The 14,541-nt window shown below is 43.6% G+C and overlaps 2 protein-coding genes across 2 annotated transcripts; both read right to left on the bottom strand.

Annotated features, from left to right (window-relative positions):
* Window positions 1-1,286: 1,286 nt before the first annotated feature.
* Window positions 1,287-4,443, bottom strand: LOC124674121 (L-ascorbate peroxidase 2, cytosolic). Its single transcript, XM_047210157.1, has 9 exons — window positions 4,283-4,443; window positions 4,032-4,206; window positions 3,844-3,909; window positions 2,746-2,794; window positions 2,190-2,275; window positions 2,017-2,096; window positions 1,830-1,932; window positions 1,660-1,718; window positions 1,287-1,557 (listed from the first exon to the last, which is right to left on the bottom strand). Exons 1-9 carry the CDS (start codon window positions 4,402-4,404, stop codon window positions 1,527-1,529), a joined length of 771 nt encoding a protein of 256 aa, XP_047066113.1. The 5' UTR covers window positions 4,405-4,443; the 3' UTR covers window positions 1,287-1,526.
* A 589-nt stretch (window positions 4,444-5,032) lies between these two features.
* On the bottom strand, window positions 5,033-11,046 carry LOC124674120 (protein RETARDED ROOT GROWTH, mitochondrial-like). Its single transcript, XM_047210156.1, has 7 exons — window positions 10,625-11,046; window positions 10,411-10,522; window positions 8,991-9,153; window positions 8,131-8,279; window positions 7,906-8,057; window positions 5,537-5,651; window positions 5,033-5,424 (listed from the first exon to the last, which is right to left on the bottom strand). Exons 1-7 carry the CDS (start codon window positions 11,029-11,031, stop codon window positions 5,296-5,298), a joined length of 1,227 nt encoding a protein of 408 aa, XP_047066112.1. The 5' UTR covers window positions 11,032-11,046; the 3' UTR covers window positions 5,033-5,295.
* Window positions 11,047-14,541: the final 3,495 nt, after the last annotated feature.

Here is a 14,541-nt window from a genome sequence, read left to right as displayed (position 1 = left end):
ATCTATGTTGCAGGTTTTGTGTTCACCCGGGCGGAGCAGACCCCACGCTTTTTTCGGCCTGCAAATCGCGTTTTTCTCGGCCTGCATCTACGTGTTTGCGGTTTGCGAGTTGACGTATCTACTAGAGATGCTCTAAGTTACTTCCCAATATGATCAGCTTTATTGGTGTAGTTATCGTAGTAGAGCAATGTTTATAAAATTGTATAAATAACTTGCTTAACTCTGTCTAATACCCCTCTCTCTAAGACATAGAATTTACATACTTTTGTCATAAATACATCCGAACTTTTCTTCGAGCTGATTTAGTGCTTATTTATACAGGGAGGGGTTACTTAGACGTCAATGTACCAAAACTTAAAGAAAACCAGTTTATTTTGCTAGTCATCTCCCATTGTTATGCCCTTAGCCCACCAACACGGGAGGGCTTCAAGAGGTTCTTACAAAAATAAATAAATCATATTTTTTTTCTGAAACACCAATGGAAAGATGGCTAATTAAACACTTTCTTCTACATATATGCCTAGTTAAACATCTTTTTTCTTACAGCTTTGCTAGTTCTCCGTGAAAACTAAACTAGTGCTCAATCAATCATACACCGGTCGATTGTATCGTGATTCATGCATATGAGTTGCAAATTGGTTTGTAGCTGATTTTTTTTAGTTATAACTAAAGTTTTTTTTAATTGTAATTGGCATATTAAGAAAAATGCTCCGGGCCAGTTAGATTGTTTCATGATTCATTCTAGTCATGTATTGCAAGATTTTATGACACCTAAGAACAAAATTAATTCTCATTCAACTAAGAACTAGTCACATCTTCTTTTATATAAATATATGATATATATCAGCCTTAGTGCTTAAAAACCCAGTTAATTTTCTAACATTCCTAAACACCTGAATTGTAGGAGGGTGGAAGTCTAGGTTGGAGACCAATTTATAGGTCCTTCATCCGTTCCTAATTCCTTTTACGTTCTCTATACATTTTTCTTATCTTTTCATTCTAAAACTCTGTAACACTAATGGCGAACAAAAGCATTATTACGAGTGCGTGCACCCTGCCGTGACTGCTGATGGTTGAAAAATATTTCATACTGACAAAAAAACAAAATGTGTGGTAACTTGTAAGTCGACTGTGTGTGTATGTGTTTCTAACGCACACCTGCAGCCACAGCAACTGAGTAAGACCATAATCAAATCGTCCAGCCACATTTCAAAACAAACAGCTGAAAAGGAACCACGATAAGCTAGCAAAACAGTTGTACTCTCAGATTTCGTTGGACAGCAAGATGGTAGACAAACTTTCATTTCGTCCATGATCGGGAATAACAGGAAAGGAACTACAGAACAATTCATAGTTCGAACTACAATACGCCCGTAGGACAAGGCATAAAGCAAAACAATGAAATACCCCCATCGATTTTGATCTAAACCAAATCCAGACAGCACATCACATGGCCACCAGGCCGACAATTTCTTTTATTGCACTCCTCCATTCTTTTTCATACCGAGTTCAGGCCAAAACGCAAATCAGCAGCAACCCTCAGAGTACTCGCCGAATCTGAAATCAAACAATACAGGGATGGATTACTTCTCCGGATGACGCACAAGCAAGTTGTCCTTGCAATGATGCATCACGAACGGTGATGAGAGCATCACTTACCCCAATTCGGAAAGCTTGAGGTGAGCCTCAGCGTAGTCAGCAAAGAAAGCATCCTCATCCTGCAAACAATCAACAACTAGCGTCTCAGATCTCGCAAACTAGGATAGCCAAGGATGAACTAATCAACAAACACGATGAAGCAAAAAAGGTTACAAGAACAGAGGTTCTACCGCAGCATATTTGTCCACAAATGGGCGGAAGGCCTCATCAGTCAGGAGGACCTTGTCAGTTGGCAGCTGAAGAAGGCCTTCCTTCTCACCGGTCAGGAGCTCCCTGTCAACATTTGAACTTTTAGTTTGAGAAAAGAAAAGCGTGAAATTTAACTACTTTGCAAACAAGCAGACAGATAGGGCATACGTGAAGTAAGAGTTGTCGAAGATCAAAGGATTGGCAGTCCAGGGTCCCTCAAAGCCAGATCTCTCCTTGTGGCATCTTCCCTGCACAAGATAAGCAAAGTTGCATAAGCACAACTTTTCAAACCTGGAAACAAGCATGACAGGGATATACTAATTGCACACAAATGAACTAACCAGGGTGTGACCACCAGAAAGAGCAACAATGTCCTGGTCGCTCAAACCCATCTGAGCGGAAAACACCTGCCTGAGGTGGTCAGAGCCTGATACAGCAGTAAGTTCACCATGTCAGCCTAGTTAACTTAAATCCACCAATCCATACACACAAACTACCATACATCAACAATTCAGTTCCAAGTCTAAACAGGGTGTATTTTGGGATTGCAGAGGTTACACAAAAATCACAGAATCATGCAAACAATTACTGGTATTAGCCATGAAGTTAAGTGGGTTATGCCATAAAACTGTGCTCACTACAACATGGCAGTGTCACATAACTAACATCTTGATGCATGCTAAATTATGATACTTCAACATATTCTATAAACATTTTCTTGCATGAATGGTACCAAAAAAAAAATGAAAAGAGGGCAAAAGCCTTGCCCTAATCCATTAATTAAGGGAGAGTTTACAAGGAATGAATGGTACCAAAATTAACAACACAATAAGCCATGTTTTGTCAATATAGACGTTGTAAATTAGTGCTAGTTTTAAAGATGTTGCACATTTGTACCTAGGGTGGCGTTGGGAAGACGGCCTTCTGGAGGTGGCTCAAGCTTGTCCTGCAAACATAGACAACACATTATAAGCATCCACAGTTAACCATGCACATACACAAATACAGGGAAACAAAACCAGCGCCCTTTTAGACATTACCCATGTGTCATAAGAATATGCAGTAAATACATACATATTCTAATTCTAATTCATTCACACAGCAGGCAGGACCTATAAACGTTCAAACAGCTGCCCTCCTATTAGATGCATCTTCAACAAATGCATCATATAGCAGACAGCTTGCTTCCAAATCTAAACCAGAAATATTTAGCAAACCATAGGTCATCAATGAGATGTACGGATACGTAATATAGCTGTTGTCTAGTAAATGAAATTATGCAGGTCATACAAACTACACATCCATACTACCCATTACCCTTGACAACTAAAATTATATAACTAATTGAAGTAAATGGCATTATGTCAAGTCATCTTATATTCGAGCAAACTCATAAAGATGTGTAGTACTAGGAGACATGGCTACCTAATCGCAAGCAATGTAGATAGGACTAGGCAGAAGATCAACCAGTAACCCAATCCTCTCCACGGCCACGCCCTAGGAGCAACCCCACACAAATAACATGGGAGTGACAAAACGGTCCAAGCACTATTATTAGAAGAGACCACCATCGCCTCTGAACATGTGAGACGCAAAACAGTCCAATCACTATTATTAGTAGAAGAGACCCCCACCATCGCCTCTGAACTCTCTGATAACCACACATAACACATCTGGACCATATACGTGACGAGATGCCATGTGAATGGTTTTCCATGGTTTATTGGCTTGCATCTACCTACCGCAACTACAACCCATTTCGCGCAGGCGCAGTCGCCATCATAGAAAGAATTTCCTCCGGGCCACATATTCCAACCACCCAAGTGAAACAATACCGGATCTGTCGTCACTGAAGTCAACAACACTCGCTCGCTAGGTCCACTCAGAGACAGGGTACAGAAATGGCGCATCATTTCGGGTAGCACAAGTTAACAACCAAACAGGCTTAAACCCTAGAGAAATCTTACGGCAGGATCCAGGAATTATTATTCTCACCTGTCTGCCCGGGTGGAAGGGGACCTCGGGCCCGCCGGTGACCTCTACGGCGACGACTCCAGCGAGCTGTGTCACGGAGCGAAACCAGATCAGACCAACTGAAGGTTCATTTGAAAAAAGAAAAAAAAACAGAAACGGCGCGATCTGGGGGTGCGGGCGAGATCGGATCGGATGGGATGGGTGCTGACCTGGTAGAAGTCGGCGTAGGAGAGGATGGGCACGAGCTCCTTGATGGGCTCGAGGAGCCTGACGGCGATGTCGAGGCCGGCGTTGGCGCCGTGCGCGAGCTCGGCGGGGCACTTCATGGTGCCGAAGGGGCCGCCGGTCTTGGTGGCGACGTCGAAGGTGCCCGCCGAGTGCCACCTGCGTACGGAAAACGGCGAGATCAGATCGGGGTGCTCGGTCGAGATTCGAGATCGGGGGATGGGTGGATCCTTACGCGAGGCGGAGCATGAGGGGCGCGCAGTTCTTCTCGGCGATGAGGCCGCGGAGCTTGCGCTTGGCCTTGGCGACGGCGGCGAGGTACTCATCGCTGACGGTCGGGTAGCACTTGGCGGCCATGGCGGGCTGGGTGAGCTCCGATCGGAAATGTGGTGTGGGGGAGAAGAGGGGTCCGGGTGAGCGATGGAGGCCTGTGGCCCGCTCGCGTTTATCAAGTCGTAAAGCGGGAGGGCATTTGGGTAATTTTAGGGTGTGAACACGGGAGATGCCGCCGGGGAGCGTGACACGTGGCTGGCGGGGATTGGTTCGGATCCGTGTATTTCTGCCCGGGCCACGTCGGTCGGAGAGGGTTTTGCGGAGGGGAGGTGGACGACGACTCGCAGTAGTAGACGGGGAGTGGAGACAGGCATGAGGCCGGCCGCCTGATTAATCAGGACCAAGTGGCCAATGGGATATGCTAATCAATGGTGTACCAGTACCAGTATAAAATGAGTATGATATCGGAACCATAATGTTGGATAACCCGGTAGATCGACATCGATGTTGCTCTTTCAATTCCAACATTGTTTTCATTCGGAAAAAGCAGTAGGTAGTGGTAGTCGTCAGAATGTGAACTCGGCTTATGCCCTGCACGCGCCCGCCCGCCAGCATCAGCCGGACCAACTCACATGCGATCCCATCGCCATCGCCCATTCCCATCATCGAGTGATGGCCACACACTAACACACGCACGCACTCACACATTGAATTTCCACCAGGAAGAGGTCCACATTTCACAGTCTCGGCTTCAACTTAACCAACACACTAGCGCAAAGGCACATCGTACCTTCACAATCTACAACTAGGACAGGACAAGAAAGTGCACTAAGACTATGTGGTGATTTTTCGGCGCATGTAGAAACGGATCCAAAGCATTTCTTTACAAAGGGGCATCCTACCGGGGCAAATGAAAAAAATCACGGGCAAAACATGTGGTTCGTGTAACCGGGGAGGTTTCGCTCTCGCTGCCGCCTACATCTGCTCATGGACAATGTTATAGACAGATATCAGAATCTCCACGCTGATCAAGATGATGATCAGCCATTCCAGAAAATCCGACTTCCTGTTCTGTAGGATCTCCTGGAGAAACCGGATGTTGTGCTGCAAAATCATAACAGTCAGAAATCAACAAGTAAACTCAACCATGTGATGGATGTGCTTTGTTGCGCAATTGCTATCTGCCAACATGCTCTGCACCGCCACGGAGTCTTACCTCGACAAACTTCAACTTAAAATCAAGGTTCCCAAATCTTTGAGTTAACTCGTATTCGTCTCGGAGAAATTCCCAGATCTGAGCATAGTTTGCGTTCTTCCAAGCAATGTCTGACCTGGAGCGGACAAAGTTGTAAGTAAATGTGAAGCACAAATATAAAGCGTAGAGTTTTCTGTCAACTACAGATGCAGGTTTTCTGTGAAACTGGAAGGGATGAAAAAGGTGTAATCCTTAGAGAAAAACCTTCAGCTTTTCAGAGTTTTCATAGAGCAAACACACATTTGTTGGGTGTTTAAACAAGAAGAAAGGCGCTTTCGCACACTAGTACTTACACAGAAGTAAGGCTAACATGTATATAAGATAACTGAATTATGATGGTGTGTGACTTCAACTACATACTTAACTATTCGAAATAAAGAATAACAATAGAAAGACAATACAGTGCTGGGATAAAACTGATTGCTAATCACTATGAAGTCGCACTTAAAATAGACTGAAAATACACCTATTACGATTCAACGACAAAGATTATTTGTCCCATGATGTTGGCATTCTGCCAAACAAGCATTTTACCAAAAACGTATTACCTGATATTCATGTAACACTTGGACTGTAATATGACAATTAAAGTGGACAATGATTATGCAGCAATGTTGTAACTTCAATCTTATCCTATAGAACTAAGTAATTCATCCAGACTAACTCATTTTCTCCACACATGCAGCTATGCCACATCATCTTTTATTTCCTGAATTTTGTCTGACATGCAGACATCCACGTCATCATACTTTGTCTAATTAAACTTTTTTTGTTATCGTGCAGCGCTCTACACTGCAGCGCCTGTTTCGTTCTTCCTTCGGTTACTCCTCAAAATCCTAACTGAAAAGTCCACGTGTTCTCAGGGTCGTAGGGATGATGGAGATTGATATTTGAGAGGGTTTATACACAAGCAGATATGTTCATTTACGTACCTATGTTATCTGCAAAATCCTAATGCTTGCAGCTCATTAGATGTGCAGAAGAAAATAGATGATTGATGCCGTCCAAGAGCAAATAAAATGACTTGGTAGACATCTACTCATTTTTTTTCCAATGTTGTCACCTCACCCAGATTATATGCATGCATGTGATTCTTTGCAAGGTGTGTGAGGAGAATCTCATTCCTGTTACACATTTTATTGCAGCTTTGTATAGTTTCTCCAAGGGTTTCTTCCATTAATTGGAGTAGTTCTTCCTCTGTCTACGTGTGTGTTTATATGCTCCTTGCAGATGATTTTCTTGCAGTTGATAATGGGCAACAAGCCAAGCATTAAGAAGAGAAAAGCATCTGCAGCGTCGGTCTTAAACTACAGAATTCTGTTTTAAAGTTTCCGATTCATTACTTTTCTTGAAAGAGAAGTTTATAATTCCAGATCTTCCATTTTGTCATTGATTGCATTTTTTGTCACGCATTGTTCTCTCCTATTATTCGTCTATGATCGCACCTAATAATTTTCCAAAGTTCCTACATAATTAAGTATCTTCATGTGTTGCATAGTTTATGCATATAATTTAGATTATTTTCTCTGTAGTGTGCATTTACCACTATCAATTTGTTTCTTTCTATTTGGCCTCTAAAGCATTTTGGAAGAGTGGAATCAGATAAAACCTACATTAATACAATGTAAATAAGTTATCTTTGGTTGGAAATTCAAGCGTATCTTCCCACAAGTGAATATTTTCAATGTGCAGTTAAATTCTCTAATGACGTGTTTTTTACATGGTGAACAATTGTTTTTATATGGCCTTCCTTTTGTATTCTGACATTTGTAGATGGGAATCTCTGAACCTATTTTCTGTAATCTACAAATCAAGTTACAAGCCTTAAGCTTTTCATGGATTTTCTCATGTGCACTATTCTTAAGAAAAACTTCCACATAATCCTGCAGCGAAGGCGCGGGGTATTATATAGTTCCATTAGTTTTTGACAGCTCCCCAGCCTTACACAAAAACAGTAAACTAGAAATGAAGCCAAAGCTTAGGTCAGGTTTAATCGGCTGATCACATTAAGCAGAAAACTGATGGACACAAGAATACGTAGCAAACTACTGAATGAAACAACAAATTATCTGACAGGATAAGGAGTATGAGGTTGTGAAAACACATGCAGCAATCATAACACTGAATATGGTGAATGGGACAAAGCAAATTATCTACTTTGTTTATATTCCAGAGCTTGGAAACTATTTATACTTTTGATACAACAAAATACAGCTATGCAATAGACTAGTCAAACAGTCACATACTGTCACACGTTCTGGAATGTAAGGCACATATTTTGACATAAATTAAATTTGCACGCTTAGCTCCCAGTATGATGCTATAGTTACCTCTCAAAAAGTCCAAGCTTAAGAATGACATCTGCCAAGTTAGAGTTAGCCTTTCCTACCAACTGGAAAAGCTTTTTCTTTTCCATATTGAAGGTACCAGTTTTTTCCATTCCACGATTTATATCCGTGAACTCAGCGACCATTCCATCCACCTATCAATGAAGATAATTAAAATAGATATTTCAAAGTTTCATACCCACAAGTATGAAATTAACCAGTACGTACTTGCCGGATATAATAATCAAGAGCAATACTCTGACCAAGGACACTCCCAATTGTACGAATGCCATCAATACTCAGGTCTTTCAGTATAATAAAGTCAAGTCCACCCTCCATCCACGTCTCCAAAGTAGGCTTCTCAACAATAGCATAATCTACAGTTTAAGATTTCAATGTTGAGTCCTCGTAAATGCTGACAATTAGATTACTACAGCGGTAATCACAATGATGCATACATATCACGAAGCTAGGTTTATTTAGGTGTTCAGAATGCGGCGCCTACAGCATATGCAATTTGCTCTTGCAAAACACCTAAAAGGGCAAAGTTCACCATAAATCAGCAACTAGCTTCGTCACAGAGCATCTAACAAAACGTCAGGCCATCTCATACGAACTGTACATAACAAAATTAAAAGCCAAATAGACTGTTCACAAATGAGGACAAGATTGTACAGTTCCAGTAGCAGATTGATCTAAAAGGAAATGACATAGTCATTATAGTAAAGTCATTCTCCATGTGAAAAAAGAAAACACAGATCAAAGTATTATAAAATTAGCTAACAGTCGCCTTTAAGTGGGTAACTGTCAACTTTCATAAATTTTGTTGCTAGATGTCGATTAACAGAGAACATTTAGACATAGATTTCTACGCAGGACTCCTAACATCATGACACCTTTTTGCATGAACAAGGAGCATCGACAAAAATCCATGTTACAGAACTGATATGAAGATGTCTCGCCATTAATTATCAAAATATAAAATTCATATGAGGAAGAAAACAGTAACAGATAAATCAGATAAAGATTCAGGAACTACTCTATCAAATCAGATTAGTATTATCATCTCAAATTGAGTAAGGGTTTACCATCTTTCCTCATCTCTGGCAGTAACCCTGAAGCATGCCTCTCGACAATTTTTAAGTATCCATCTGCTTCATGATCAGAAACGTTGAACAGCACGATGGACCCATACTGGAAAACTACCATGTAGTGGCAATGACTCTCATCTATGACACCAGTCTTAAAACCCTACAACATAGCAGGTGGCACGGCCCTGTAAGTATCTACTACCTCCGTCTAAAAATAGGTGTCTCAACTTTATCTAGATATGAATGTATCTCGTGTCTCAACTTTATCTAGATATGAATGTATCTCTAATTAAAATGCATCTAGATACATCCGTTTCTACACAAAAGTGAGACACCTATTTTTAGACGGAGGGAGTAGATCCTTAGGAACACATTACAGAAATGATAACATCACCACTCTAGGTAAGTGTAGGTGCAATCACACAAATAATTAACAGAAGAGATTGCAACAGATTGTCATGATCACAATATGATAGAAAACCGTGAACTCGTCATGAATAATGTATGAATAAACAAGACGGCCATCAAAAGTCTAGAAGGTATGAATGTGCCCTAGAAGAAATACGTGGTGAGCAAAAGCATGCCAACAATCAAGCTTCTAGATGCACATCCACAAGTACAAATATATTCCAAGTCATTTCCGTTGTCTAAATAATACCACAATTTGTCAAAATAACCCAAGAAAACATAAAGATTCGTGAAGGCAATTCGTGCGTGGCATACTCCATATTGAACAAACCTACAGCCATGTAGGCTATGTCGGGACTGAAAAGGTGAATAACAATATGGCTGTGTCACTGTGACAACAGACGAATCAAAAAAACCTCACCAAATATGCCCTGTACTGTGCTTTTGTCTTGAAAAACTTTAAACTAGAGTTTTAGCGTTGCCAAGAGCTTGAGAGTCTTATGTTTGCTTTCCTTGTGTCTGTGAAACTGATAGTCTCAGTTATCTCGGCACTCCGCAAGAGTGAGTTGGCTTGAAAGAAACGCTGGGGATGATCACCTTCCAATTGTTCATGTCAGACTGTGATTTGGCTTGACTGAGATTGGGATAATGTTTTAATCTAGCCACATCTAACATTACAATGACCATTGTATAAATAGGAAAAATAGAAATAAATGCCCCTAGTTCTTGAAAATTCTGACTAGTACTTTCGAGGTGACACATGTAGTTAACTAGGTCTTCTGCAAATCACGTCCATTTTAAATCATTATTATCCCAAGAAAGCAAGTGTGAACTGACACAATTTGGTGCAGGGGTTACATTGTTTGTAAGGTTCAGCTGACCAGACCACCTAATGGTGGTCACATTGTGTAGTACAATTGTAGGAATCAACAAGCTAGAGTGGAAATTGACCATAGAAATTTTATCGACTAGATAAGCAATGATGATGGGCAGTGAGGATTTGGCTCACCTCTGGGTCTCCCTTGACATCATAGTATCTGAGGACGACGTAGTTGGTGGCACGCGAGGTGGGCGGGATGACATTGAAGGAATTCTGCGACTGGAGGCTCTTGAGGTTGATGCTGCAAGACATGGAAATTGGCAAGAGGAACAGAGTGAGTCCTCGAATTCCGATATAACTAACTACATTGATTGACGAGGGGGGATAGGATAGGCTAGGGGACCTGGTGCAGGGGAAGTATGCCTTGACGGGGACGAGTCGTGTCTGGTCCTCCTGCGTGTACTCGAGCAGCTGCTCCTGGTAGTAGGCGTCGTCGTCGGAGGCGAGCTCCTCGGGCGGCGGCGGGAGGGGCGCGGGCGGGATGCCGTCTTCGGTGTTGCAGTGGGTGTCGGTTCCCGGGGCCGGGAGCGGGGATAGGGAGGCGAAGGAGCGGAGGATCGGGAGCGAGGCGCGGCGGGGTGGAGGAGCGGGGAGGTGGCGCGTGCGGAGCAGGAGGAGGAGGGAGGGGGGGCGGGGAGGCGGCGGGGACGAGCGGGCCAGGGTCTGGAAGCCCCTGGAGGAGCGCGCGGGGAGGCGGAGGAGCGGCCGGAGGAGGCGCTTCTCGAAGGTTCGAATCCGGGAGAGCTCCATGCGGCCTAGGCGGCGGCGGTGGCGGTGGCGGTGGTGGACTGGTGGTGGAGTGGAGGCGACGAGACGGGGAAGAGGAAGAGGAAGAGGGGAGCAGAGGCCGCCATAGAATGGGGATTTTCTTTCTTTTGGCTTGCGGCTCACGTTGATGTGAAGCTGCCTGGTGGGCCATGTTTCTGACGGAAAATGGATGGGCCGGAACTGTTCGAGGTCAGCGATGGGCCGATACTACCATATACCCGCCCGTTTAGACACCAAGAATGGGCCTCAAAACACATTCTTGGGAAGACCGCGACAAGTCTTTTGACAAAAACCTTTGCTGGAGACCAGCGGTTTGTTATGATCAGCGGTTTTCTTGTGTTGTTGTGAATCAATGATTTGGAGATAGGTCAGGGCTTAAGGTTTCACCTGCAGGTGCGCACTAGTAGATGAGATTCAAAGATAAAATGTTATCCACCATAATATTGCAAGCCATCTCCTGCGAGTTCTCAAAAAAAAAAAAAATATTGCAAGCCGCGGTCTTTATGGATTGATCTATTATCCACCTCAAATTCCTACATAGCACGCGTCGTTACTCCTAGCCACATTACCAACCCATGCACTGTCACTTGATCATAGTGTCGGATCATGGTACTACTCTACTCAAACCTCATAATACCTTTACCGATCTATGCGAGTTTGGGTACCGGTCAAACCTTAGGATCGAGGAAAGAAGACCGGGCAGTAGAAATAATGAATATTGATTAACATACTACATAATTGTTGACGTCAGAAACCCACCGGCGGGCAGCGACGGGCAACACCGTAGAGCCGGGAACAACCTAGGGCTGCGGCTGGCCGAGGTCCCTCCGAGCGACGGCCCGCAAAGCCTTCTGGTCACACGTCCGATGCCGATTGCAAGGGCGTGCCACCTGACCTATACCTGGTCAGGAAGTTGATGGAGATGCCTCGCTTAGTTTCCTGCATGGCATACACGTAAACATTAAATACGAGCCTCGATCGGCTCTCAGGTTATCCTGTGAATCGGCCCGAGGAGCCGATCCACCCATGATTCGTACGGGGTGCACGAATATATGGTGGTCCTGCTTGATCAAGATAAAGCTAATTAGATCTACGACGATTTAGGGTTTTCACCGCATAATCGGAACATCCTACTCGGGATTGGGCCTCGCGGCCACGCACGGTGATCGTAAGTCGATCCTAGACAAGGCCTAAAAACCAACACGAGGTTGATCCCCGAACATCCTGTCTAGGACTAACGAACGACACCCTACGTGCCGCTGGATCCTCCGAGCCCCTTGTAAGGCCTAACTATTGCAGATATTAAACTAATCCTTGATGAACAAGGAGCAATCGTAACGGATCAGATCTACTAAATAACGATCAAGCGGGGTGCCGCCCCCACACCTGAGATAGGTGTGAGGGCGGCTAGATATGTGATACGTCTCCAACGTATCTATAATTTCCGATGTTCCATGCTTGTTTTATGACAATACCAACATGTTTTGTTCACACTTTATATCATTTTTATGCGTTTTCCGGAACTAACCTATTGACGAGATGCCGAGAGGCCAGTTGTTGTTTTCTGCTGTTTTTGGTTCCGGAAAGGCTGTTCGGGCAATATTCTCGAATTGGACGAAATCAACGCCAAACCTCCTATTTTTCCCGGAAGGCTCCAGAACACCGAAGGAGAGTCGGAGGAGTGCCAGGGGGGGCCCCACACCCTAGGGTGGCGCGGCCCAAGGGGGGGCGCGCCCCCCTATAGTGTGGGCAGCCCAGGCCCCCTCCGACTCCGACTCTTCGCCTATTTAAGTCGTCGTGATCTAAAACCTCGACACCAATTGACGAAACTCCAGAAAGACTCCAGGGGCGCCGCCGCCATCGCGAAACTCCAATTCGGGGGACAGAACTCTCTGTTCCGGCACCCTGCCGGACGGGGAATTGCCCCCGGGCCATCTCCACCGCCGTCTTCACCGCCATCTTCACCGCCATCGCTGCCCCCATGATGAGGAGGGAGTAATTCACCCCCGAGGCTGAGGGCTTCGCTGTAGCTATGTGGTTCATCTCTCTCCCATGTACCTCAATACAATAATCTCATGAGCTGCTTTACATGATTGAGATTCATATGAGTTTTGTATCACAATTTATCTATGTGCTACTCTAGTGATGTTATTAAAGTAGTTCTATTCCTCCCGCACGTGTGTAAAGGTGATTAGTGTGTGCACCGTGTGGTTCTTGTCGTAGGCTATGATCATGATCTCTTGTAGATTGTGGAGTTAATTATTACTATGATGGTATTGATGTGATCTATTCCTCCTACATATGCATGAAGGCGATAGTGTGCATGCTATGTTAGTACTTGGTTTAGTCTTTTGATCTATCTTACACTATAAGGTTACTAAATATGAACAAATTGTGGAGCTTGTTAACTCCGGCATTGAGGGTTCGTGTAATCCTACGCAATGCGTTCATCATCCAACAAAAGTGTAGAGTATGCATTTATCTATTCTCGTTATGTGATCAATGTTGAGAGTGTCCACTAGTGAAAGTGTAATCCCTAGGCCTTGTTCCTAAATACTGCTGCGTTACTACTGCTTGTTTACTGTTTTACTGTGTTACTACTGCTGCAATACTACCACCATCAACTACACACCATCAAGCTATTTCCTGGCACCGTTGCTACTGCTCATATATATTCATACCACCTGTATTTCACTATCTCTTCGCCGAACTAGTGCACCTATTAGGTGTGTTGGGGACACAAGAGACTTCTTGCTTTGTGGTTGCAGTGGTTGCATAAGAGGGATATCTTTGACCTCTTCCTCCCCGAGTTCGATAAACCTTGGGTGATTCACTTAAGGGAAAACTTGCTGCTGTTCTACAAACCTCTGCTCTTGGAGGCCCAACACCGTCTACAGGAAAGGAGGGGAACGTAGACATCAAGCACTTTTCTGGCGCCGTTGCCGGGGAGGAAAGGTAAAAGGCACTCATACTCCGGTTCCAAGTAAAGTACTTTTCTGGCGCTATTGTGTTTGTGCTCGAAGCTATTTCCTTTAGATCCTGCAATTGCAACTTTTTGTTTCTTGTTTACACTAGTTAGGCATAATGGAAAACAACAAAAAAATTGGTGAGCTTTTTAATCTTTTTCCTAATTTAGAATTGTTTGATGCGAAAATTAAAAAACCTATGGAACCTTATTTGCATGCTAGTAGCGATGTTATTAGTATGAATGCAATTACTGCTAATGCTATGAAGAAGTCTAAGCTTGGGGAAGCTAGTTTTTGTGGTCTTTTTAGCTTCCCATCTTTAGGGGAGAAAATTTGTTCCGATAATGCTTTATCTCCCATATGTGATAACTCTAATAATGCTTCGATATTTTAAATCCACCTGCTGAAAGTATTCCGTATAAAATACCCATGAAAATTATTGAACGTGTTATGGACAACCACTATAAAGGGGATGGAACTGTCCATCCTAGAGATCATTTACTGTTTTTGCACGAATTATGTGGGT

The sequence above is a fragment of the Lolium rigidum genome, chromosome 7 (genome assembly GCF_022539505.1).
Source record: "Lolium rigidum isolate FL_2022 chromosome 7, APGP_CSIRO_Lrig_0.1, whole genome shotgun sequence".
Classification (NCBI taxonomy): domain Eukaryota; kingdom Viridiplantae; phylum Streptophyta; class Magnoliopsida; order Poales; family Poaceae; genus Lolium; species Lolium rigidum.
This window is presented reverse-complemented; position numbering and strand designations above follow the sequence as displayed.